This window comes from Triturus cristatus, chromosome 10 (assembly GCF_964204655.1).
Source record: "Triturus cristatus chromosome 10, aTriCri1.1, whole genome shotgun sequence".
Lineage (NCBI taxonomy): Eukaryota > Metazoa > Chordata > Amphibia > Caudata > Salamandridae > Triturus > Triturus cristatus.
The window spans coordinates 407892554-407918733 of record NC_140593.1 but is presented as its reverse complement, the minus strand read 5'-3'; the positions used below and the strand labels follow the sequence as shown (position 1 = coordinate 407918733).

Here is a 26180-nt window from a genome sequence, read left to right as displayed (position 1 = left end):
GGCAAATTAGAGTACCTATATAAGTGAAGGATGAGATTAGGAATTCTAGATGTCGAGACTCCTACTCAGTTCGCCCTTCTAAATAAAAAGGCAACATCTATCCAATCATTTTGATTTCCTTTCAAAACTATCCTTCAGGGAAAAACACAATTGGTTCGCAGAACCAGAATCTCCCCCAGCTTTCTGCTATTCAGTTTGCATACACTATTCCCATTATGTCACTCATTTTTCTTTTGAAGTCCTTATCTTGGCAACTTGGAACAAGTCACACCTTTCTTTGCATTTTCTGCCCAATTAAAGGCTACCAACTGTCCCTTTTAGAGCTCTTATTTGTTCATCCAGTGTTTTGTACTTCAATGGCAAGAGCAAGACAACTTAACAGTTTGTGTCACTCTTAACATGTTATGACCCTTCATATGGATGGCTTAAAGGTTAGTTCATCTGATGCATTGCAATGAAGGGATTCTTTATCTCCCTCTTTCAACCATCTTTTTGCAGCCAGCACCAGATATCTGAACCTAGCCTGCTTAAGCTATGCCCACATCAGCTATGGCCCAGTTCAGCCCTCCAAGCCTTGTTTTCAACAGAACTAACCATTTGCTCAACATTTTCTTACCATTGCCAGCTTCAATAGCCTCATAATAGACTTCTATTCCAGGGTGTTTAGCCCTACATGATAGGTGGTTGGTTAATCCTGCGTTTATCATAGTTGCCACACTTTTGGTTGTACGGTTTAAGTATTTCAAGTGAAAACAATCCTTTTTCTGGGCATGCCCTTCTTCAAATTGTATATATCTTGAGGTAATTAAAATTTTGCATGTTTATTTTATTGCTAATCATGTTCTGTATGGTTTAAACCCTCAGCCTGAACCTACCCCAAAAAAATGAGTGGGAATAACTTGAAGGAACTTCTGTTTATACACAGAGAGGAATCAAAAACAGCCAGGTCACAGAAGACTGTACCACCAGAACTAGTCACTAGCAATATGCGATATTGCCCACCTCAAAAGATCTGCTGCTTGTAGATCACAAATATACTCTTGACAATTGGTTTGAATGAGAGGCAATATAAAAACAAATGTAATCAAATATAAAGTAATATATCAACAAAAGTTTTTTTGCATGTCAGTGTTTTCTGGTCTTTTATTTTCTGTTGCACTTCATTTAAAAACAGCCAGCCAACGTGTTTCGCCCAAACATGGGCTTCTTCAGGGCAAGATAATGTAAACACACAGCGTGTCTTCTGGCGTGTAAGTCAGAGGACGACTGAAAGCGAAATCTAATGCACAATGATGTAGCTCAAGGTAGAGCAAAGGTCAGCAGGTATGTATACTGATGGTTTGATTTGATGATGGTATTAGCCGCATCGGAAGAAATAGGAGTTGTATCCGTAGTTGACCTCCTGGGGCCAGTACGATAAGCGAGGACTTCCATTTATCTTTGTATCTTTAAACACATGAGGGGAGGGAGAAGTTCACTCACTATTCCTTGCTTCCATTTCACACTTCAAATCTGACCTATAATTCCAAGAGAATGTTGGAATTATTGGTCAGATTTATTTTTTTAAAGCAGGAGACCTAAATGTGTTGATGAAGGCTGCTGATCCTGCGGCGCATACAAAATTAGATGAAACATGTTGAAAATAAAACAGGGTGGTCTGGTAATTATACCCCAGATCTTATCATTGTTCTAATTTCTTTTAACTATGTCAGGGCAGCTCTAAATAAACTCACTGAAAGGATTAGTACCCTAGAATGTTTTAATTGTCTAAATCCCTGATAATTTCATAAAACAGAAAAACCCTCGCTTTCATTAGTGATTATGCTCATCCAAACATGAACACGTGTTCTGCAATTGGGTAAGCCCGATAAAGAAGCATGCAACAACTTGTGGGCGAGGGCTGTTTTTTCCAGAGAATTTGCTGCTTAACCCATGTGAGTCAATTTCTTCTCTGATCATACATCTTCCATTTGTCTCTGAAGCATCATCGGTTAAAAACAACTGAGTATGTGTACTTTGGCGGTGCGAGTACAACACATTTATCCTTTACTATTTTTCCCATCTGTACCAGGATAATTATTTTCACAGTAGGCCTTTCAAATATAGAAACAACAGAAGAGTTGGGTCTTATTTTCAGCAAAATTAGAAATATCAATGGACTTTATAGCAGGGGAGGGCAATAACATCTAAATGGCATTTGCCTGGTGTGAGCGTTAAAGCCAGAGCAAGGGTTTCAGTAATGAATGACAACTGTACAGAATCAGAATGAGTGGAGTTAACTATATCAGAAGAGCTTGGGTGAAAAGTAGAAAGTGATCAAAGGGTGGAAGTCCGTATATTTTGATATAGGACAGAGTTAAAAAGTCAGAAGATAGATGTAAGAGCTCTATAGTGGCACCCTGAATATGCTTAGTGAGAAATAAATGTACAGTACATTAAAACCATGAAACTTTAAATTGGTAGGCGATGTGAGCATAGAATTTAAAAGGACACTGGAAGGAACTAGCATGATAAAGAAAAGGATATGTATGTTGTCTACCACAGTACAAGAAAAATATCGAGTTTAAGGTTACAAGTATTGATGATTACTGTACAATGGCTGATTATGATTGTATGGAGAAGGTAAACCATGACACACTATGTGCTAAAATAAAGCAATTTTTTTATGTGAACAATGAATTATTGTTAATTATTTGCAAACCGCTTCTTCTTAGCAACAAAGGTATCAAGTGACTGCATTTTATGAAAATGTTATTATAAGTAAAAATGTAAGTACACCTGCCAGGATCCTGTCATTTCAATCCACTTATTAAATATTACTTTAACACACAATCACTTCTGAAAAGGTCCTTTGTCATTTAATATAATTTAAACAATGATACAATAAGAGATCTTAAAGAGTAAAACACTAGTGATCTCCTGTAGCAAAATGTAACATATTAATAACTGTAACTACAATCTAATGTGTCCCCTAACGGTGCCTAAGAATTTGTCTAAAATGCATGCAGAACTGTTTTGAAAGTAAAACTAGTAAAAGGAGGAATTTTTAATATGTACATACTTAATAACGACTTTCACATCTGTAATTAGTAAAAAGACAATTGTAAGCCCTTTTTCAAATTTACCCTTCTGAGAATATCCATTCTGTTTGGGTATAGTTTCAGTACCTCGTGCTACTGATTTAAAAAAAAAATGCAAAACAATTAGAAAATCGTGAACATTTAGCAGATAGGGCAAAAAAAATGTCATACTTTTGGCAACTTTCAAAAGAGTTGTGATGTGCTTCATGCAGCGATCACAACACTGTCTATTAAATACTGTGCTTCAGTCTCTTATAAGCAGAGATAAGCCTCATAGTGGCAGACTCGATCAAGTGACGCTGAAAAGAGTGTCACAAATGTACATGCAAATATATTCCATAACTGGTCATGTACTTGCTTCCTCCAAATGTTTGGAGGGAAGTAGGTAGGGACCATTCTCACAGGGCAGTGTTACAGGCTTGGCAAGAAAGAATCAAATATTCTAAGGTAATCAGGCCCTACTACATGTAAATGTTTTTCATAGGATTAGTATTTACAGAGACTGGACTTTAGTAGAACATCTTGCATGCACTTGGTGTCTAAAGCCACAGAACCCACAGCAGTGTTCTAGGTGGAACTTAACAAGGACACAAAGAGCCTTATTAAGATGCAGGTCGAAAGCATGTCCGACCAACAGTTTCGAAATGGAAACAGCCAGACTAGTAGTCGGTGGTTCCGTCCGACAGATTAGGATGAGACCACCCATGAGGTGGTCAGAAACATCCAATATTCCATTGGGCTTGTGCTGCAGCCGTAAAAGGCCGGCAGAACAAGCCGCATTGGAAATATTTATGTTTTCAAACATCCATGCACCATGTGTCAGGCACCATATGATGCCTGCCTCGTGGGGTATGAATGTTTTGAGGGTTAGCAAAGGTGCCCCTCCCCCAGGCCTCAGGGCGAAGACCTAGGGGCCACAGGGCCCTGCTAGGGGCCCCCAAAGTCACTTTCTGACAGCCTTTCCATGTTCGAAAGGCCAACATGGAAATGCTGTCAGAAAGGGACATCCTAATCTCTATGGTGGTGCCTCCGCAGGCACTGCCTCCATTGTAGGGATTAGGCCTCCGGCCAATGCCCGACAGGATCCTGGATCCTGTCAGAGAAGGCAGTCGATCCCTCCAACAAGATCACTCCAACTGCCGACATCGTAATCTGGTGGTAGGAGCGATGTCTTCGATGCCAGACAGACTGCCACGACATCCTGTCAGTGGCAGTCCGTCCGACATCCTAATTAGGCCCAAAGTATGAAACCACAGGAATTACATGTACCTCCAAAGCCAAATAAATGCAAAGACTACTTTGACAATTAATTAATTTTAATGCTGTCCCTTGACAGAAAGTATGACAAGCGTGGAAAACTGGTGCAGGCTTAGAAATGTAATTTCTTCATCAGCCTAGTATCCTTCTGGGGTCAATAATAAGAGTGTTATTAAACATGTAGCAATAAAGTGCGGATATTACTTAGCCATTCTGATAAGTGACTAAGCCGTGCTGTGAGGTCTGTCTTTCATGAAATCTCCCCTTCTAGAAGCTTAATTTTTTGTTTTCATTGACCCCAAAATGATGAAAGTCAAAATTAAGTAGCCTGACATAGCTCCAACTCTGTTCCAGCCCTAAGAATCTTTCAAAGACAAAAGCTTTACACAATAACTCCCCTTTTGCCTACACAACCCGGAACCCGGATATCACATTCTTTAGTATATCATTGCCAATAACTGCCTGTTCACCAGGGTAATGTCATTATGAAGAAACCTTTATGAAGAAGTATCATTATGAAGAAACCACTATAATGAAAAATAGTTATAATTAATGTTATTTTCAGGTCACAATAATTAAATTAAAAATAACATTATCAGAAACAGTGAAAAACAAAAGCAGCAGGACAGAACATAAAGAGGAAAGGATGTTAAAAGTATGAGGATCATAGATAGGTTTAGGTACAGTCTTATGGTTTATGATGATGCATTCTCTTGATAAACAAATTTGCTTTAACTCTTCTTTTGAGTGAGTTCTTCCCTAATTATATTTAGGACTGTTTGTACTTTACCATGTCCTCTGATTTCTCTTGGCGTACTCAACTGACATCTTTAAATAAATGCCATCAGGCAATTATCGGAGTAAGGAAAGCTTTTTCACACAAATTGCAATGCAGTTATTATTCCATAAATGTAAAGATTTTTTAATTCAATGTATAATGTTGACAGGATATTGGGTATTTAAATTTAAGGAATTACACGACTACACTGACCAGTGCAGAGGGCTCGCACACTTGGGTGCCGGCATATCTGGAGACTGGAAGAGAGCTAGCATAGGTACCCTCATGCTCCAGCAGTAGCATCTCTTATGTGACCCTGTTGCTCCAGTAGTAGAGATAGAAGAGGGGCAGCAGGTACAAACGTGTGCTCGCCATCTTGTTCTGAGTAAGAGGAATTCTCGAACGTTATGATGTTTATTTAAAATTACTTTCTCTGTCTGATTATTCTTCTGAGGGGTTTTGTCAGCGAGAGTATTTAAAGCCAGTAATCTTTCCACAACTTTCCAGGCAACATTGCTAGTTGGTGGGTGTTTTTCCTGATGCATGTTTGCATCCGGCTTCCCTCTACTGAACACCTTTTTTACTAGGCGAAAGAATGTCATGTTTCACAAATGTACCTCTTTGTTTGGTACTATAGTGAGCAGTTTTGGTCACACAATATGTAACAAAGCCTTGAAGTGCCCTCCAAAATGCCAGGGCATCAAAATAGAAAGGGTGTAAGGTACTTTAGCTCAAGGTTTGTTCTAATAGTCAGGCTTTCAGTTCTGCTGTGAAAGAGAAGCAGGTTTCTGATGTCTTGAAAATGTTGATAAAGAGATTTTCAGAAGAATACAAAGGATTGCTGTTCCACTGTTGAAGCCTGGTCTCAAACTACCAAATACTTCTGCAACAATTTTTAATTTGTTGCACCGCTCACCTGCACTCTTTATTTCAAGCTTCGTTATGGTAGGAAGCAAGCTTCTGGACCTTACATGATCATAGATTCAAACATGAAAAGTGTTCTACGACATTTGATGATGGCTCCTCGCAATCTCTCGGCAAGCGACTCACCAAAGGTGGTTTTGATGCCTTAATGACTCCTTGTGTATTACCAGGGGGTTCAATGGGGCCATGTGAGCAGGGCTCTAGGGCGGTGCGACCGGTATCACAGCACCGGGTGCTGACTTCGCATGGGGTCGCCTGTTTTCTAGTTTATATTGTGCTAAGAAGCACCTGCTGCTACGTTCCTGGCCTCCAGCAATTTTCAGGCAACAGTTAATATGTCGAGAAAACTCCGGGGATTAATGTTCTTCCAGGTGAGGACGGAGTTTTGTCTGGTAGAAGTTTTGTCTCGTGGAAGTTTTGATTCATCGTAAGGTAGCGCAGAGGGTTAATATGCCTGCTGCAAAGAACATGTACCATGCAGATCCCAAAGTGAATGTAATGTAAGCAGGTCAGTGGGTTACTGCTTTTGTCAGACTTCCTTTTGTTAGTTGCAGTTTACAGTGAGCTATTAAATGTCAAAGAACAGAGTGCAGGCTTCAAGGTATAGATTAGAGCGTATTGATTTTTCCCCATACTTTCATTATTCTAATGTTGAAAGAAGGGTTCATTTGGGTACAAATCAGTTCTTGTTATTAAAGAGAGCCCCACTCCATTGTGTTACCATTTAAATTTAGAGTTTAGGCTTCTCCAGACCAAGTACTCTTCAACTATACTGCCTACCTGTATGGATAATATATGTGAATCCACCCCTTGTTGTCCTCTGTCTTATGTATCATTTCCTATACACTGATTTACACACCTATGATTGATAGTCTCTGTGTGATGTGTGTGTTATGTAAAGTGCTATGACACCCTTCAGTTTTATGAGTGACGCTATACAATTAATTAAATGCATCTGAGAGAGAGTGGTTATGGAAACTGTTAAAGGGTGGTGGGGAGGGAATCTGTGGTGGAGGTGGTCAAAGGGGGAGCCAAAAAACATTGTTGCACTGGGCGCCACTAGAGCTAAAGCCGGCCCTGCATGTGAACCCAGTGCAGCTCTGTGATCAGTGGCCTCTCCCTTTAACTGCTACTCAGACTCTGTTGCTGTACCTATGTCAGCATTGATCCTTTCCTCTGATGAAGTAAAGTGCGCGTCAAAACAGATATTGGCGGTGCTCTCCTAGGCTGCCTGTTCCCACAGGGATCAGATGGCTTGTTAATACATATTTATTTTTCCTAATATTTTATTGAAGGTTTTTACGTCAGTTCAAAGAGGAGAATAGGCACTAATGAAAGGAAATGCATATTGATAGGTTACAGAATCGAGATGTGCTCGTTCCCGTACTTGGCCCCACCTCCACTGTGGGACCACAAAGCCAGGTCCAGCACCACAAAAGAGTGAAGTTATTCAAGTCACTGCCACTTTCGACCCCAATATCATAGCCCTTGATTAGCAGGATTCAAAAAAAAAAAACTCCAGGTTTCCAGTGAACCTGGAGCTTTGGGCATGACCACCCCATATGTATCACACCATCTTTGCCACCACATTCCCTCCAGCACAACCCTTTTGTGTTTTGTTATATGGTTCACAGTTTTCCCTGAGGCATGTACCAGCTGCACAATATTGTATCCATGGGTTCCCGAAGCGTCACCTGATTTAGCACTGCACATAGTGTCTGTCATACTTCTTACTGTATCAACCTATTTAGAGTCTTCTCCCACCTATCCACGCAGAGCATCTTCAGAGATGGTTGGGCCCTATCAAATGTCGAATAAACATGCACTATTAACTTTTCATTGAATTGCAGATTTGACGCAATTTCCAAATAAAGTCATGTTTCTAGAAGTTGCCACTCTGTCGCCCAAAGAAATTGTGCAATGCTAAGCTAAAGGTAAAGGAGTTTCTCAGAATTATCTAGGTAAGACTCTTAAAATCTTTTTTTTCGGTTGTTTTTACAGACATCTAAGGATTACACCTACCTCCCTGATTAGACTATATCAATCAGACCTCTACAGTTTCACATTTTCCACCAGTAAAATGTTCCCCTCTGATTAGTGAAAGGAGAGGTAAAATTATCAGCTGAAGTCTCATCACAAATGTTAACAAGCATTGGCACAGCCAATAGCTATTACTCGTGAGACCATGGGACAGACATATTTGCCAAGGTTTGTTTTTAACCCAAATGACCACCATGTAAGTGCACTCAACTGTGGCACCCATCTTGGATTGATTTTTCTTAAAATAACTGAACCGTTTTTCCAAGATAGCCACTGCAAATGTATTTCTATGTGCAGCAGCCATTTGCAATGCCATTTCTTTTGCATACGGTAAAACTATTTCATGACGACTGGGCATACACATGAAGGCTTATTGGCCAACTTGGAATAATTTTTCTTAGAAGGAAAGAAAAATTATTACATGATGGCCACTGTCAGTGCACACAATTGTGCATGAGTCTCTAAACGGATTTCTAGTCAATTTAGAAAAACAAACCCCAGGGACACATCCAACAGTGCTTGCAACGCCTCTTTTAGAAGTTTGAGATTGATATCTTGCATGGCATGTTTTCCATTCAGAGTGTTATACAATACAAACTAGAAAAGTTGTACTTCACAAATTCATGGGTTTCAGTTTTTGTTGATTCCCACTGTATCTTATATTTGTGGGTTAAGGACACAAGCTTTTACAGATTGTTTCTAGAGCAATGAAAAAGGAGAGTCGCCTTGCTGACTCAGAGCCGGCAGCTGACAAATGAAACAGTATCTTACTATTGTTTTATTTTGTATCTGCTGGCTCTGAGCCAGCATGTGAAGGGAGGGGGGGGGCTGGGCCATGGGAGGCGGTGCGGTGGGGGGGGGAGTGGTATTTGCACTTGTAAGTGTGCATGTCAGTTTGGCAGGCTGTCTTAGGCAGGCCGAACTGCCATGCGCACTTTGCTTTCTCCCACCCGGCTGTACTGTACAGACGGGTTGGAAAAAAAGCACAGACCCTCTGTGCCTGAGCAAGTGCTTTTTGAGTCCACTCAGGCCAATCCCCGCGCTGCTCTCATAGCAGCAGTGCGGTGATTGCGCAGCGAATCAGTGGTGCTGCCTCAGGGACGGCTGGGAGCCGCAGCGAGAGGCGATGTGGCCGTCGTCATGAGGTACGTTTTTTTATTTATTAATCCCCTGCGTGCCCCCCACGCTCCCCTGTGCCTTCTCCACCTGCTCCTATCCCAGCCCCTTTGTAATGAAGTTTAATTAGCATATTTGTAGCATCGTTTTGGTGCAGTTAGAGGGCACCAAACCTGGCAGGACAGATTACAGGCTGTGCCCCTTGGGACGTTTGTCTGACCCCTGAATTCCCCTCTCAGAAATTAAATTTAAGGCTCCCAGTTTCCACATTTTTGCTTATAAAGATGGAAAAACAAACTACTAGTCAAATTAATAAACACAAAGCCAATAATTTATAGTATCCCGTAAATTATATGATTATATATATATACCTTTCATGTACTTATGTATCTTTATATTTATTACTTTTCATCTATTTCAGCATAGCCAATGCACTACCCTATATCTCTCACAATAGATCCTTTACCTCCACTCTGACTCATCTCAGACCTCATTCTACTGCTCTCTCCAATGCACGACCTTATTTCTAACCCTGTACTGCTCTCAATATATCCTCTACCCCCCCTCATTCATCACAACTCCCATACCACTACTATGATCCCAAAAAAACCCTTTCTAGACTCTTCGCTCCTCTACCCCTCCTTGCATCATCTCATACCTCTTTTACTATTCAGATATCCCAAACAAGACTTTCCTAACCCTTCCCTCTGACTCTTCCCCATCCACATCCCCATTACTCATCCCAAACTCCTTCCTACTTCTATGAACTCCTCCAAAAACACTTTCTAGACCCTTCCCTCTTCTCTCACTCCACAATTCCTTTTCAATCCAAATAACAAACTAAAATGTCCACCGCTCAAATTAATTTCATATGTCCCTATACTAATTCCCCACTAATCCTGTTTGGATTCCAGAGTAGCATGCTACCCACCAAAAAGCACTTCAACACCTCATCAGGGGTTGCAAGTGCTATATAATTGCAGACCCTTCCCTCTTCCATCCCTCCATTATCCTTTTCAATCCATATAACAGACTAACATGCCCACTGCCCAGATAAATTTCAGATCTCCCTAGACTAATTCACCACTAATCCCATTTGGGTTCCAGAGTAGCGTGCTACTCCCCGAAAAAGTGCTTTGACACCTCGTCAGGGGAAGTAAGTGCTATATAAATGCAGTAACAATACAATACAATTTTAAATGATATTGGCCGCCACTGTTCAACTTGTCCTGAAAGTTTTTAAGACAAGACTTCCTTTATCAGAAGATGAATCTCCTACTCATTGGAATCTATTTGTGCAACTTGACAGTCAGGGCTCTTACTTGAATTCTATACATTTTACTGTTACCCTTCTCCCAGCATGATCTCAGGTCTGCTCTTTTTTTGTTACCATAGCTTTCTTCCTGCGTAGGGTTCTACTTGACATTTTATGCACACCAAGCAGGTATTGAAGAGAATTTATGCTAGATTACATACCTTCCAATAGCGGTCTATGGAGGGAGTTCGGTGGGGCAGTGAGGAGGGGCGGGGGAGGGGCAGGGTGGGGAAATGTAAACACCGGAATATGGATGAACGGAGGTAAGTACACATTTAAATAAATAAAACGAATTTCGTTGCGCGCGCTGCATCGCATTTTTGTGCATTAGGCCGGAAATGCAACAATGAATATTCTGGAGTCACTCCTTGACCCCTGTTTTTAGAACAAATGGCTGCAATTGAATCTTCAGCTGGTGAGATGTCAGATGAAGGCCAACTCACACTGTGCAAGAATGGTCAGCAGAATGATTGGAACTGGAGTTCTTGGAAGAGCAGAGGTGAAAAGTACACACACCAACTTCTAATCAGTTTCAGAGTTGGCCTGACAGACATGTAACCTTGATTGAAAGTTCACTGACACAATTCTCAGTTCAATCAGTGTCTATCGCCAGGAGGCGGCTGATCAGGCTGTTGTTAGGTAGATATTCTTACGGCACATCCCACGGATTTTAGACTGCTGAATGGGTGAGATGATGCTGAAGTTATATCGTAAGCTGGGTATACAGATGCAAAGATGGCGTATAACCTTCTACTGGAACAATGGCAGCTGGGTAGGTACGAGGATTCACTCCAGTCTTGAGTAAACGGGCAGTCCATGTTGTAGCTACCCTAGTGCAATTGCCCATCATATGCACAAACTGCACTTCCTCCTCTATATCAACGTTTTTATTTCTGCCTGAACTCTGCTGAGCTTGACCAGGAGAAAACTGAGAGCTCATCTGCGCCTGATCATGGGACAAGCGTGATGCTCAATATTAGACTTATATAGACATGAAAATTGCAATGTGTGTGTACACACCCAAATAAGACCTTGAGAGAATATTTGCAATCTACCAGCAGATAATGGTATTTCCCTTATTAGCAATTTTACAGCTCTCTCCAGAGGGTAACACTTGAACAATGTAGCCAGCTCTTTCACAGACTGTCGTAAAACTAATTTTTAAAGCAGTCCATCAGAGCTCAGCAACATTAACAATGTTTCCCTGTTCATTCACAGACCAGCACGCAACCAAGATTTCCGAGTCTCCCGCTGAGAAAAGAGCCACAGGAAAATGTTTTCCCTGCTCTCACGGATGGGCACACAATCAGTTTTTCTGGCTCTGTGTCAGAAGAGAAAATGTGAACAATGTTTCATAGCTCTTTACAAAAAAAAAAAGCGAACTAATTGTCCCTACTCTTCCACAGACTCAAACAATGTTTCTCTAGAGACAAAATCGAAAAGTGGAGATGGGCTGCACTATGCATAAATTCTGTCTTGTCTGAGCTGATTACCTTAACATAGCAGGACTTATAAAACATCATTATCAAATTTCATGGAGGCATACTGTTGTTAATTATGTTGACTTTACAAATATGTCAGCGCGCATATTTAATATAAACTATAGAGCTTTCCTGTCATTTGAGATAGCTTTTGCATCCGAGTGTAAGTGCGGCACAGGAAAATGTCCAATAACATCCACAAAGTAGCGTTTCAAGCCATTGTTTCTCCTTTCCACAAAGGAGAACCACAAGACAATGTGTCCAACTCTCCCACAGAAGAAGACACACAGCCTGTTTGTCCAGCTCACTCGCAGAGGAAAACAGCACCGTGTATCCCCAGAGCTCTCTAGTGGAAACACCAACCAAGAAGTCACAATCACTCTCAAGTCTGACCCATAGACCTTATCTGGTGAAACTTCTTGGAGCAAAGTTCAGCTTCTGTCCTGGTACTAACAATGCTGCCATAAGGCAATGTCAACGTACATTTACTAAGTGAAATCAGTCTGGTGGGTGAAAAGAACATTGAGGGCCTCTAAATGTGTACAGTCACCCAAAGGGTCCTTTTTCCGCAGTGACGTTCACACACCTTTTTAAGAGGAGGCCTTTTTTGCAACACGATTTCATGTTTTAGGTGCACATCCTGTTTCTGGTTATGCGATTCATAAAGCACCTTAGCCTGAGGTTTTAAAAATGTGTAGCTTTTACCCAAAGCCCTCGAAAGAGGCATATGGGCTATCTTTCTGAGTGATCATGCCTTCCATGCCCTCTTATCTTTGTTTACCCTTTCCCTATCATCCCTTCCTGAACCTTTGATTTCTAAACCTTTCATCTGATTTAGCTGTAAAACTATGTTTGTTGTTTGGTTTCTTGGGAATATGTTTTTAGTATGTTTGTTTTATATGAATTTACACACTACAGTACATTTGGGTCAAAACTACTTTTTTCTATTAACTGTTTGTACTTTGGGAGAAACGTTCCATTTCTGTCCAAGTAGCAAAAATAGTTTTGCAATTGTACAACCACTTTTCGAAACATAAAATAGTGCATCTTCCTACCATGTGAACTATGGTGCATTTTAACATAGTAGTTACTCAAACCTTGGCTTTAGTACACAAGAAATCTGTGCTTGCATGAACAAGCAATTTTCCTAAAAATGGCTGACAGGCCATGTTTGGCACAGAAAATACCTTTATACCGCACTGGCAGCTTGTGTGCACAGATTTAGAGTACAGAGGAAATCCTAGGTGGATTCCAATTGACATTTTGACAAAGGTTGTGCACCCCAGGCTTGGTGCCCTAAAACTGTGCAGGGAATTGTTTCCCCAAGTAAAAATTGGCAGATGCTTCCTACCGCTGATGAGAATGATGATAAATTCATGTTTGATCGACTCTGTCAGGGTTTACTCCCAAATTTGTGTTCATCTAAAATTGAAACGTTACGCCTACAGCAGTACTAAAAAAGTAGTAAAAATCGAGGTTTCAGTAACAGAAATCCGTGGGGGTGGAGGGTGCAGCAGGAGAGAATGGTGGAGGCCACAACAGATTGAAAATAAAAGCCATTTAAAAAACATTTTGTGTTTCATATGCTCATTTAGGTGGCATCGATACGCTCTGAGAACGAGGAGGAGAAACTTACATTTTGAATTAGTGACACACAATCGCTTTCCTCTATCCCTTTAATGTAATTTGTGACATCAACAAACACTATGAATTCTCAAAATAACAGACTCTATACTTAAACAAAACTAAGATACATAGCCCAACAATAAATGTGTTGTGTATTTTTGAACCATCATTTCAATATACTCGTGATATGAAAATCGTTTCACTTTCTTATTTTTTTGTTGTACTATTTGTCTTTTTTGTACTATTTTACCACTACAAAAGGGACAAAACACAAACCAGCCTTCTTCTTGCAACACGTGCCCAAACAGAAAATGAAAATTTAAGAATAACTAAGAATTGAGTAAAGTTTTCATAGGCACCTGACACGTTGATGCCAAGAACTCCCTTGTCAAAAGCTTTTGGCGCAAGAGCTCCCTTCAGACAAAAATGTCTAGAACCTGGTAATCCTCATCATCTACTACTATGGACAACCATAAACGCTTCCAATTTCCACAGCAAATCATTCTTACAGCAGGAGAATAATATCAAACGGTGTTTAGCAAACCAAAGGTCAGTCACTGGTCAACGGTGTGGCCAAAAACAAAAGGTCTCATTTATGTTGAATTGACGTAGGACAAGTCTTCGTGCTGCATTGCCCAACACCAATGTGAAAGGGCAGGAACGCACTGTCTTTATAAAATATGATGCAGTCCCATCCTTTTCCCCGTGTTGGCAGGCAAATTACTGCCTAGCCCCAACGTAAGCAGGATTGTTTTTGTACAGGAAGAAGCACCTTCCTGCACAAAAACAATCCCGAGAGATGTTTTCCTCTTTCTATGTGTGCTACAGAATGCAGCACACATGGAAAAAGGAATAAAAGAGGAGTCATTAAAACTTTTCTCCTCGTTACACCTGCTTTGGTGAGGTGCAAGGTTTTGGCGCTGCTGCACGTTTACATGATTTTGTATATCTGGGGCAGCATCAAAATCAATGGGTGTTGCGTGGGAGCACCCATACAAAATGTTTTGTTCTTTTTTATGATCTTTCACCATCAGGTAGCTGCATATAATATTATGGGTGAATTAAATGAAAAATACATTTTAAAAAGTAGTTCCTCAGTGGGAAATGACCTGTAGTACATTATGAAACCTCTATTAGTTAATGCACTGCAGAGGTCTGTGTGTAACCAGAGAGCTACAGAGTTCAATTTGGTTGGTGCAGTACAGAATAGTGACTTGTGTATTTTTAGTGCCATGAGGTCACAGACTGTGAAAGAAAGCACTGTGAATGTGTGTCATTATTTTATACGTGCATTACACACAATATAAGAAACACCGCTACAAAATGTGCAAATCGTTTAACTATAAAATGTTGCTTCCAAAATGCAGATTTTAGTAATACCAGACAGTAAGCAATGAAGCAAATGTTTATAGAACTGTCCCTTCAACACCTCCTTAGGGGTACTAAGCGCTGTGCAAATACAATTACGATTCAAAGCACACACTTCACAGCCCAGTTTTTAACTCTTTGCACTACCATTAAAAAAACATATATCTTGGCCATCACAATGCTTGGAGTGTTTTGAGTAATTAAAGCCAGAACCGGCTACCAAGCATCCTTTACATTTTCAGATTAATTCATAGCATCCTTTTGCATTTTATGCAGGCAAGCAGGCACCCTGGCATGAAGGAATGTTTAGCTGTTTGCCCAGCTTCTTCCTTTGAATGAAACTTCAGCTGAAGCATTTTAACGATCGGAATTCATCGTCCCGGGACTTTTGTCTTTTTCCAAAACCAAACATTTTAGATTCCAGGAAGAAGTGAGGCGTGGGAATGCATGCCCCCTTCCCAGGACTCCAAAGCACCCCCCCTCCGGGGGTTGCGCCCCACAGGTTGGAGACCTCTGCTGTAGAGGAAACAGTCATAGGCATGTTTTCCAACACAACTCAAAATGTTGTGGGGTCATACAATTAATCATGGTTGTAATTCCAAAGCACATGCAGTCCGAGACCCAAAGGCTCTTCACACTCCTGCATCACTTATAGCACCTGACAATCTCACTTTGAATCTGACCTGTCATAGCCAGGCAAAGACTGCATATAAGACCCACATGAAGACCACAGTGGTATTGAGTTCATTGATAGAGCTTACTGTCAATCATACCACCCTAAACACCATCAGCACCATCATCTGTAATGTACCCCATCTACCGGGCTCTAAATGACTATTAGCATCATTAGGAGAAGGCCCAGGTGGAGCTGATGCTGGGATCTCTATTACATCATGAGGGCATCATCCACCTCACATCTTCTCCTATAGATCTTCTCGGAGCTGCCTCGTCATCCCCATCAAGCCGGTGTTCTATTAGCACCTCGGAACCTTCCATGAATGAAGCAAAAGGAAAGAGTGCACATAAAGTCCAACAGAGCATCGCTGCTCTGAGCTTGACTGCTTGGCCTCACACTGGATAATGAGTAAACAACCTCTTCCATTTCAAAAAATTCAAAAGATAAACTCAGCAACAAAATGAAATGAACCTTAAAAGAAAACTAAAAACGTCTAAGTCACAATGAATAAAACTATGAAAGACCAACTGTAAACTTTAGAAGGTTTAAACATAAACAAAAACACTGTAAACCGCATCCACACTCCAAATGTTAAATTCTAAACATAATTTTCTGAATGTATAATGCAAATGCGACCGAATTTTTTTTTTTAGAAAAGGCTAAATCACATAATTAATCTAACTAATATTAATGGAAACTATTCTAATATTTGAGTGATTATATTGAACTATAGAAGGTAAAGTCCCTCTCACTGTCTCCTTCTCAGAGGCTACCCTGCAGTCTCCTGCTTCATTGCAGAACCACCAACAAAGGCACCGCAAGATCCAAAGAATGCTACTAATTCCTCAATGCTTGTCCACTGACTCGCAATTGCTGCAATATTGCCAAAAGATTTAGGCCACTGATGAGTTGATCAAATTCCAACAAGAAACTCATGCTTGCCCATCATGACTTGAATGTTTCAATCTGACCTGCAAGACATGTCAAATCACTTAGATCCTTTATACAGATTGGACCCAATCTATCGGAAAAATGGTTCAGCCCAGAACAACTGCTGTGATATGAGGGAATACCAACTTAGTACCCCGAGGCTAAATATCTTTAGGCACCTTCCCAAGTCTGGAATGGGTAGAAAAACTTGTCTGATGTTCAAGAGTGCTGCCAGTCAAGGTACATTACTCCTTATCACAAAGGGTCCCAGTGGTGCACGGATGAAGAGGTTGATGGCACAATCTCCCAATATAAAGACATGGATGTTCTCCCACATTAGCCCTTAGAGGATAGCTGTTTGAGAAGTTGAACAACTCTTTCCTAAAGTTTAACATGTGCATACTACAATATTGTAATGTATTTTTTGTATGGAATTGAATTTATATGGGGCTTACTGCCCCTGACAAGGCTCTGAAACACTTTACGGCGAATAGTATGCTACTCCGAAACTTAAGATAAGTGTTCAATCCAATTGTTTTTGGCTATTGGGATTAGTTTTGTGCTCTCAAATGAACCATTTCATTCACTTACTCCAGTTTCTCTATCGTCGAAAAAATTAACAGGATTTAGGTGTGATCATTAGTGGTGCTAATGATTGCTGGGGTAGATAGATGGACTAGAAGAGATTTGGTATAGTTAGTTTGCAATGGTATGGCTTCAAAGAAAATAAGGTTGTGGTCTATGAAATGAGGTGTGGGCAATTTGGAAAATGTTAATGTTAGAGATTAAGGCAAGCAAGCATGCAAATTATAATAGACTATACTCAGAAAAAGTAGCTGTGCTGAGGAATACCACAAACTATACTCTGCAGCGTATAAATATGGCTGATCCAACCACAATACTACTTGTTTTACACACTGTGGTTACTGTGTAATATTACCACACAACAACCCATGTACCCAAGTGTTTCATATAGCCTTAGAGCCCACCGTAGCGGGCTCTACTGGCCATTAAAGGCCCGCTGCGACAATATAGGCCTGAGCCAAAGGCCTTTAACAAGGGAGTCGGCCTTTAATGGCCAGTAGAGCCCACTACAGAGGGCTCTAAGACTATTAGAACATTCCGCCCCTTCTAATTTGTAAAACAAAGGCCTCTCGGAGCCCGAGGGGGTAAAATCTCCTCTGCCTCTGTGAGGCCTTTGTTAAACATTAGAATGTTGATGCTACTCGCTTCTACCGGCCATTAAAAGCCCGGAGCACTCCATTGTTTTTAATGGAGCTCTCAACATTCCAGTGTGCTAATTTAGCTTCTAGCTCACATTTTATATAACCTATGTTTACAGTGGAGGAGTGCTTTGTCAACCATATTCCAAACTGTGGCTTCTTTTGGAAACGTCAAAGGAATGCGGAGATCGGCTCTATCAACAATACAGCTTCAAAACTTGATAGTAACGACTGTTCCTTGCCTGTATTCTAAAATGTAGTGAACAGCTGAAGCGGGTACATGAAGCAATTGTGCAGCAGATGCAAACAGTATGCTTGCTTGTCTACCATAGGGCGTATTTGTGGGGTCAATTACTAATAGCCTTTTTCTCTACGTAATGCCATTGTTAATGGCTATATAATTCAATGCCCCATCATTACATGCCCTTGAATCAGGCTCTGGCCCATTATTAGAGGGGAGGCCTATGAAGAGAAGTTAACAAACCATAGCAGAGGGCCTTAAGTACTAATTATCTTTTGATTTCAGACCCAATTCAGAAGGTCTGCTGTTGAAAAGTCAGAAATGTGTATATTTAGGACTGTTCCCAAGTTTGGAGCAAATATTTTGACTTTTTCGGGAATTCCTAAAGAATCCCACAGGCTGTCCAACACATTTATGACAGTTGTGGATTTCAAGAAGTATCCTTACGCATAACAATTATGTGTGCAAAGTCTTAACCAAGGAGTGAAAAGCCTGCAGGCATGACGGTGGCGCAAGTAAGCTTTAGCACTTCTAGAAAAATTGCAAATAGCAAAGATTTGTCACATGGAAAAAACCTGTTCACCAAGACCCCCATTGAATATGAATATTTTCCCTCCACATTGCTCTTAAAACACACAAGATCTAGCCGTTGATTGGAGCAAACTCAGAAGCATTTCAGGGATAGAAAACCACCTGCAACAGGTGTAGAAATATGCTCTAACTTACAAGTTTGTGCATGTTCACCTTCGCTTCCAAGAACGCCCACAAACAAACAAACTCTAAACTTCTGAAGGCAGCAATTCTTCTAAATTGGTGAACTGATGTGTTTTTATGTACGCTCCACAATCAACCAAAAAAAAAACAACATTCCCGATTAAGTGGGGCCTTCTGATTCACAGAATAAGGCTTGGAATTCTGTATCCACAAACTGATCTTTTGAGCATCCTCATCCTTAGGGATGTCAAATGCGTTGTGAATCAAGTGCTTTGACTCCACTCATTTTAACACTGATGTCTCCATAAAAGTTAAACTTCCAATGTGCCCTACTACACCCTTCTGTCCACTGCCAGAGCTATTGTAATTATGTGATGCGGTTATCCGCAGGCTAATGGATTTGCTGCATAACCTGTAGGTTTCCACAAAATAACTGCTCATACGTCAATCGCATCAAATGGTATTAATAATTCACCAGTGCGTCTTCTCGAGCTGTGGCAGACCCTTCACAAAGGTTTGCTGGTCATCTCTCTGTTTCTTATAGCTGTGTTTGAGATTTAAACTGGTACTAATGAGAAAACACAATTGCCCAGACAGTGCTAGCATGTATAAAGATGACACGATAATGAAGTGATACTATCACAAAATGTGATGCTTTGTCACATGATCTACACAATTTAGTCAAGCCTACCGCATAATTTGGCCATACCATGTTGCATTGTTCCTGTTGCCCTGAACATGGATTTTTTAACTGTGGCCATTAGCATGGTCTCGTCATAGGAACCTACAACTAGTGTACCAGTCCATGTGTCTTCACTTACAGTAACATGTCAAAATAACCCACGGAGTCCCCAATATTACCCAACTTCTACTGGTAGAGGTAAGTGGTGTGCTTCCTACTCAGGCTGTCACATCACCAGAGATGATGCACATATTTAAGGTAACTACTACTGGCTTCAAAATGTTTCAGGCTGATAACGCATTTGCAATACTGTCTAGTGCTTCTTAAACTGATGGTGTCCATTCTAGGCTAAACATTCAAATAGTCTTTACAAGGTTACTGGTGTATGGGAACCCTTGTATAGATTAACCGTCACGCAAAAACACAACTTTTTAACGGTATCCTTCTTTTCTTTTACTTTGCAACTAGTTTCTTCAACTTGGTAAACTAGTCCAAAGCAAAATCATGTGTGTTGGTCCACATTGTAGCTTTATTTGCAAAACTATATTTGGGTGATGTGCAATCCCAAACCCATTAAAGCTAAAAAAAAAACATGTTTAACCTTTTCAAACTGGACACAAAAAGGTATAATATTGCGCGGTACTACGGTGTCATCTGAAGGAGCGCTTTTAAAAGTTCTGCAAGCTTCGGTGATCTGCAAACTATCCGAAGTAACATTATGCGTCATAGATTAGTCAGCGGACGCCCTGAGTTTTTAAGTCTGAGGAGGTCACTTCTTTGGGTGTATGGGGGCGGGGGTGCCCCTGCTGTGTGTGATCTGGGAAGGGGGTGCCCCTGCGGTGTGTCTCCTCTACTCTACTCCACTGCACGCTCTGGGCCGCCCTTCCTTGTTTGCTTGGTAGCACAACGATCGATATCAATTAATACACGTTTTCTCGTTGTAAATTAATCAATGCTTCCTTTCAACCTGACATTCTTCCGGCCTAAACACAAAGGGCTTCGCGGGCGTGTCTCTTGGCGGGGGTTTTGTTTGTTTCTTGCTTATTACGGTCTGTTTCCGTACAGAGAACCTAAGACAGAAAGTGGTGGCGACAAGGCGGCTCGAGGCCGAAATGAATCAGGCACAATCATGTACATTAATTTATAATATGTGGCATTTTAAGTAAATTCCGAAACGAGCGGGGATTGCTCTGATAACACAATATCACCATTTAGGGGGAAAAAATGCATGTGTTCTGCCGGTATTTCCCCAGTGAGCCTTATTTCACTCCCTCAATTAACGCCTAGTACAACAACTTCCATGCGCCTGAGCGCTGGCAGAGGGGATTTCACAGCTGCCGCTGAATCTCGGCTGACCTCAGTGGCTCGTAAAAACGCTCCCACTTTACCGGCGAGGGTAGCTGCTTTCCCAGAACCGAATGGATTTTATGTCTAGAAGGGCAGCCCTGGCCACCACGCATCGCTGTGCAGCGTGCTCCGTGGTGTCACTAATGACTAAAACCGGCCATTAGGGTTCTCGGCTCCTTCACCCACGCCTCCCCCTCATCGGTGCAGCGCTCTCCAGCATCCCACTGCTCATCGATTTATTACTCAACAACCGACCTTAGATAAATCGGTCGACGCGCTTCTTACCTAAACTCCGGTACTAGGTTGGGCTTCAGACCATAAAAGGCTGCCGACAGGGTCAGGACCCAGTGGGGTTTGTAGTTTCCGTTTTCACACTCCAGGAAGGGCGAAGACCAGCGTATGTGGTTCTTTTCTACTGCAAAGCCATCTCCCTTCTTCCAGCTGTTCTCCAAACTTTTGGGGCCCGTGCTCAGGAGCCGCTTGTGCAGGTGGGGCCTCCATTTGCCCTTGAAAGTGTTGAACCACTCGGTTTCGATGGTGGCGTTGGCCAGCAGATGGGCAGAGGAGGACAGGTCCTGCAGGTGAATTTGGCTCTCCTGCCTGGTGGCCTGGAGGAAGACGTGAGGGGTGGGGGACAGGGGGTCCATGTGGAAAGTGATGGCTGCCCTCAGGATGTCGGAATTACCTTCCAAGACGCTTCTGACCAGGGCGTGATACCACTCCATGTCCCCTTGCAAGTTCTGCTCCCGGGATTTATTGCTTTGCAAAATCATGTTTAGAAAGTTGGTGGCGTGGATCAGCGTGTCCAGGGCGCCTTGCAGGGAGGGGTGCGACGAGGCGTGGGGCACCCCGGCTAGTTCATACCTCCTGGAGCAGTTCAGATGCTTCAGCTCCTGAGAATCCCCCGTGTAGAGAAATGATGCCACATGTTTGGGCAATGCCCCGGCGGGCTTCTGTGCCGCAGCCGGGCTGCGCGTGGACCTACTCCAGGGAGAAGGTATGTCCGGGCTCCGGATGTTGTCGTAAATAGACTGCTGCTCCCTGGTTTCTTTCCTCTCCTTGTGGCTCACTCGCCCTTCGAACTCCTCGGATGCGATGGCGCCCAGGTGGGCGAGGAGAAGGAAGACCCGAAGTGGCACAGCCATGTCCCTCGCCGCGCCGGGAGCACTTTTAATCTGCCCCTGGAAAGTGCCCCTTCTTGCCGCCTGCACGCGCCGCCTCCGCGCGGCGGATCCGCTCACCTGTGACAACCGAGCGCCGCGCGCAACCCTGCTCTGGGAATTACTCTGCCCGTCGCCTGGATGTGAGCAGGTTACATCCCATCTTGAGAGGAAGCTATAGTTAGCCTGCTTACGTCTTTAACCCCATCCGCTTCCCTCGCTTTCATTGAGCTATTCGGAAGCTGTGTATGCAAATGCGGCTCTCCCGGATAATCAGGGGCAAGTCCCGCTCCGTCTTCTTCATCCTGCAGGCGCGGCACTTCCAGCCGGGGAGCACGAAACAACGGCTCAAGAAAAGAAACAGAGCTTTGCCGATTGTTTGCTGAGAGTGTACAGGGGGAGGGCGCAAAGACGCCGCTTAATTAAGCACTTGGGTGAGCTTAAGCGTACACTCCTCCCTCTTCTGGCGCTGGCATGCTGAAACTACAGTTTTGTCACAACCAAACCCTCCTTGTCGTTAACTCCTACCTAGCAGCCGCTCATAGGTGTGTTTCAGGCGTCTTGGGCTCTGTATGGCCGGATCGCGCGTCAATCACCTCGCAACCATTTGTTAGTCAGGGTGGAAGGAGGATTGGAGGAGCTGTCCAGTGCTGAACAAGGAGCAAACAGTGGAGCCGGAGAATCCATAGAGAGACAGGGAGGGAGGGCGCAAAGACATCTCAGAGGAGAGGGGGGAAAAGGCCAGCTCCTCTCGCCTTAAGACTTCCAGTAAGAGGCCAGGTTAGCAGGGGCACTTAAAACAATAGCGTTGCTCTCTCAAGGCGCTGCAACGGTCCCTAACATGACCAAAGTCCGCGCTAAAGCAACACTTGGTAATGTGCAGGAATGTAGGCACTGCGCCTCACAGCAACCGTAGAGCATGTTTACACCTTTTCTGAGCGACTACACTTTTCGAGCCTATCGTTGAATTAATTCATAATTACGTCGAGTTTGTTATGGCAAGGTAATTGCAGCTGTGTCTTGAAGAGACATCTCCTGGTTGTGCTTCAAATGCCCGTTTGCCTGTGTGTTTATGTGCGTGCGCGGGCGTGTGTGTATTAAATAGAGAGAGAGGGAGCAACAGAGAGCAAGCAAAAAAAAAACGAGCGAGGGAATATCTGGTTCACGTTTCATGCGCGGTTATAAATAGAGTAATAGATAAAATCCATTAGGGTAAAGATGATATTTCTGCGTAGGAGTTTACCCTTTTCTGCTGAAAATGATACGTTGTATGTCGCAATATCAAATCGATGGGGGAATGGATAGATAGTTATATGTATATAGATAGACATTCAGACAGACAGACAGACAGATAAACAGACAGACAGACAGACAGACAGATAGATAGATAGATAGATAGATAGATAGATAGATAGATAGATAGATAGATAGATAGATAGATAGATAGATAGATAGATAGATAGATCTGCATAAGAGTGCTGTTTTCTGCTGAAAAGGATACGTTATATGTCACAATTTTAGATAGATAGATAGATAGATAGATAGATAGATAGATAGATAGACAGACAGACAGACAGACAGACAGATAGATAGATAGATAGATAGATAGATAGATAGATAGATAGATAGATAGATAGATAGATAGATAGATAGATAGATAGATAGATAGATAGATAGATAGATAGATAGATAGATAGATAGATAGACATTTCTGCATAGGAGTTTGCTTTTTTCTGCCAAAAAGGATGTGTTATTTGTCACAATTTCAGATAGATAGATAGATAGATAGATAGATAGATAGATAGATAGATAGATAGATAGATAGATAGATAGATATTTCTGCATAAGAGTGCTTTTTTCTGCTGAAAAGGATACGTTATATGTCACAATTTTAGATAGATAGATAGATAGATAGATAGATAGATAGATAGATAGATAGATAAACATTTCTGCATAGGAGTTTGCTTTTTTCTGCCAAAAAGAATGTGTTATTTGTCACAATTTCAGATAGATAGATAGATAGATAGATAGATAGATAGATAGATAGATAGATAGATAGATAGATAGATAGATAGATAGATAGATAGATATTTCTGCATAAGAGTGCTTTTTTCTGCTGAAAAGGATACGTTATATGTCATAATTTTAGATAGATAGATAGATAGATAGATAGATAGATAGATAGATAGATAGATAGATAGATAGATAGATAAACATTTCTGCATAGGAGTTTGCTTTTTTCTGCCAAAAAGGATGTGTTATTTGTCACAATTTCAGATAGATAGATAGATAGATAGATAGATAGATAGATAGATAGATAGATAGATAGATAGATAGATAGATGGATAGATAGATAGATAGATAGATAGATAGACATTTCTGCATAGGAGTTTGCTTTTTTTCTGCCAAGAAGGATATGTTATTTGTCACAATTTCAGATAGATAGATAGATAGATAGATAGATAGACAGACAGACAGACAGACAGATAGATAGATAGATAGATAGATAGATAGATAGATAGATAGATAGATAGATAGATAGATAGATAGATAGATAGATAGATAGATAGATAGATAGATAGATAGATAGATGGCAGTCGTGGCTGGCATGACTCGTGGGTGAGCGGGAGTGGGGGGGTCACGCAGGGGGTCACCCGGTTTGGGAGGGGAGTTTAATTGAAATTAAAAAAAACGTACATTACCGGGTCCCGCGCCGCCTCAGCTCCTGTCCGGGCCCTGCGTTTTCCCAACAGGAAGCAGCCACAGGCAGCCTCCCTCCCATCTCCTAAGCCAATCACAACACTGCAATGGCAGCATTGTGATTGGTGGGGATGGCTCTCAGCTGGGCGCCTATGGGGAGGCCATGTTCTCTATGTAGGCTGCCTACATAGTGAAAAGTCAGAGTGCGCATGACTGGTTTTGTCGGCCCCAGAGGTCTGACCAAACAGTCAGGGCCCACAGCATTGGCCTAGCCACTCCTCCCCGGCCCGCCAGCCCCAAAACCGGTATACCCATCTGCTTTCTCGCAGTGTGAGAAGCAGAAACAGAAAATAGTATTTAAAATATCATTTTATGTTTCTGCTTCTCACACTGCAAGAAAGCAGTGGGGAGATGCTCCTCCGCCCTAATGGAGGAGCCGACCCAGATAGATAGATAGATAGATAGATAGATAGATAGATAGATAGATAGATAGATAGATAGATAGATAGATAGATAGATAGATAGATAGATAGATAGATAGATAGATAGATAGATAGATAGATAGATAGATAGATAGATAGATAGATAGATAGACGAGTGAACTTGTTTTTGGGTTTATTACTGAAATTTACGGAGACACATATATCAGACAAACTGAGAAACAAAAGTATACGAAAATTCACATAGACTGATCTGCACAGCAATGTAGCCATAATAAAAAAAAAAACAGTAACATCTTACTATAGGTCTGATATTATTCACATACAGTAATAACTATATGTATTTTACAACCTCAGCACTTGTACAAAACATGTCAGCCATTAGTTTAAATTGGCGTACTCTCAAGAAGCCCGACATTGCCTTTGAGTACTGTGCTTCTGGACTTTCTTGTTGACTAGAGCCACGGTCGGCAATCAGGGATTTTTGTTTCTAATCTGTGTGATAATTGGTCTGGTTTGGGCAGTGCTTAGTAAATATGCCTTTTGGGTTAATGACAGACCACTGAATGGCCCTGTTGTGTTTGAGTTTCCTTGGGGTCTTCATATGCGCACCAGTGAGTGAGCCACATAACTTTGCAGTTTCCCTTCTTCCCCAAGAGTGAGCCATTATCCATGGCCTGTAATGATTCGCGTTCTTATGGCACATTAGGCAGACATTAGGCAGACATCTGTGTAGATGTATGTCTTGAACATATTGAACATGTTGTCTAAAATGTTCTGATGTACCGGAGCACTGTGATGTGGAGTGCATATGTTGTGTATTTGGGATATTATATAGCTATGTTGCTGTGTTGTGATGTATGCATGAGGGAGGAGGAAGATTTATCTGACAAGTTCTGCTGTTTCCTGCAAAAGATGGCTGTGTAAATGATATTGTTTTGCTGTTGGGGAACAACATTTTCTAACCAGTGATATGGAGCTGTGTTGTTCGTCTGAGGGTGCTGAAAGGTCTGTAGACATTTTGGTAGGCTTGTGGGAGAGGCTGGTGGGTCACAGCCTATCCATGTTTAAGTGCGTCTCCT

The 26180-nt window shown here is 41.8% G+C and overlaps 1 protein-coding gene across 1 annotated transcript in view; it reads right to left on the bottom strand.

Annotated features, from left to right (window-relative positions):
* Positions 1–22318, bottom strand: part of GPR158 (G protein-coupled receptor 158) — a 1311614-nt gene extending 1289296 nt beyond the window's left edge. Inside the window, exon 1 of the mRNA XM_085631696.1 lies at positions 21084–22318. Coding sequence (XP_085487822.1) covers positions 21084–21943 — 860 coding nt within the window. The 5' untranslated portion in view covers positions 21944–22318. The remainder of the gene's footprint in view (positions 1–21083) is intronic.
* Between the last annotated feature and the right edge of the window lie 3862 nt (positions 22319–26180).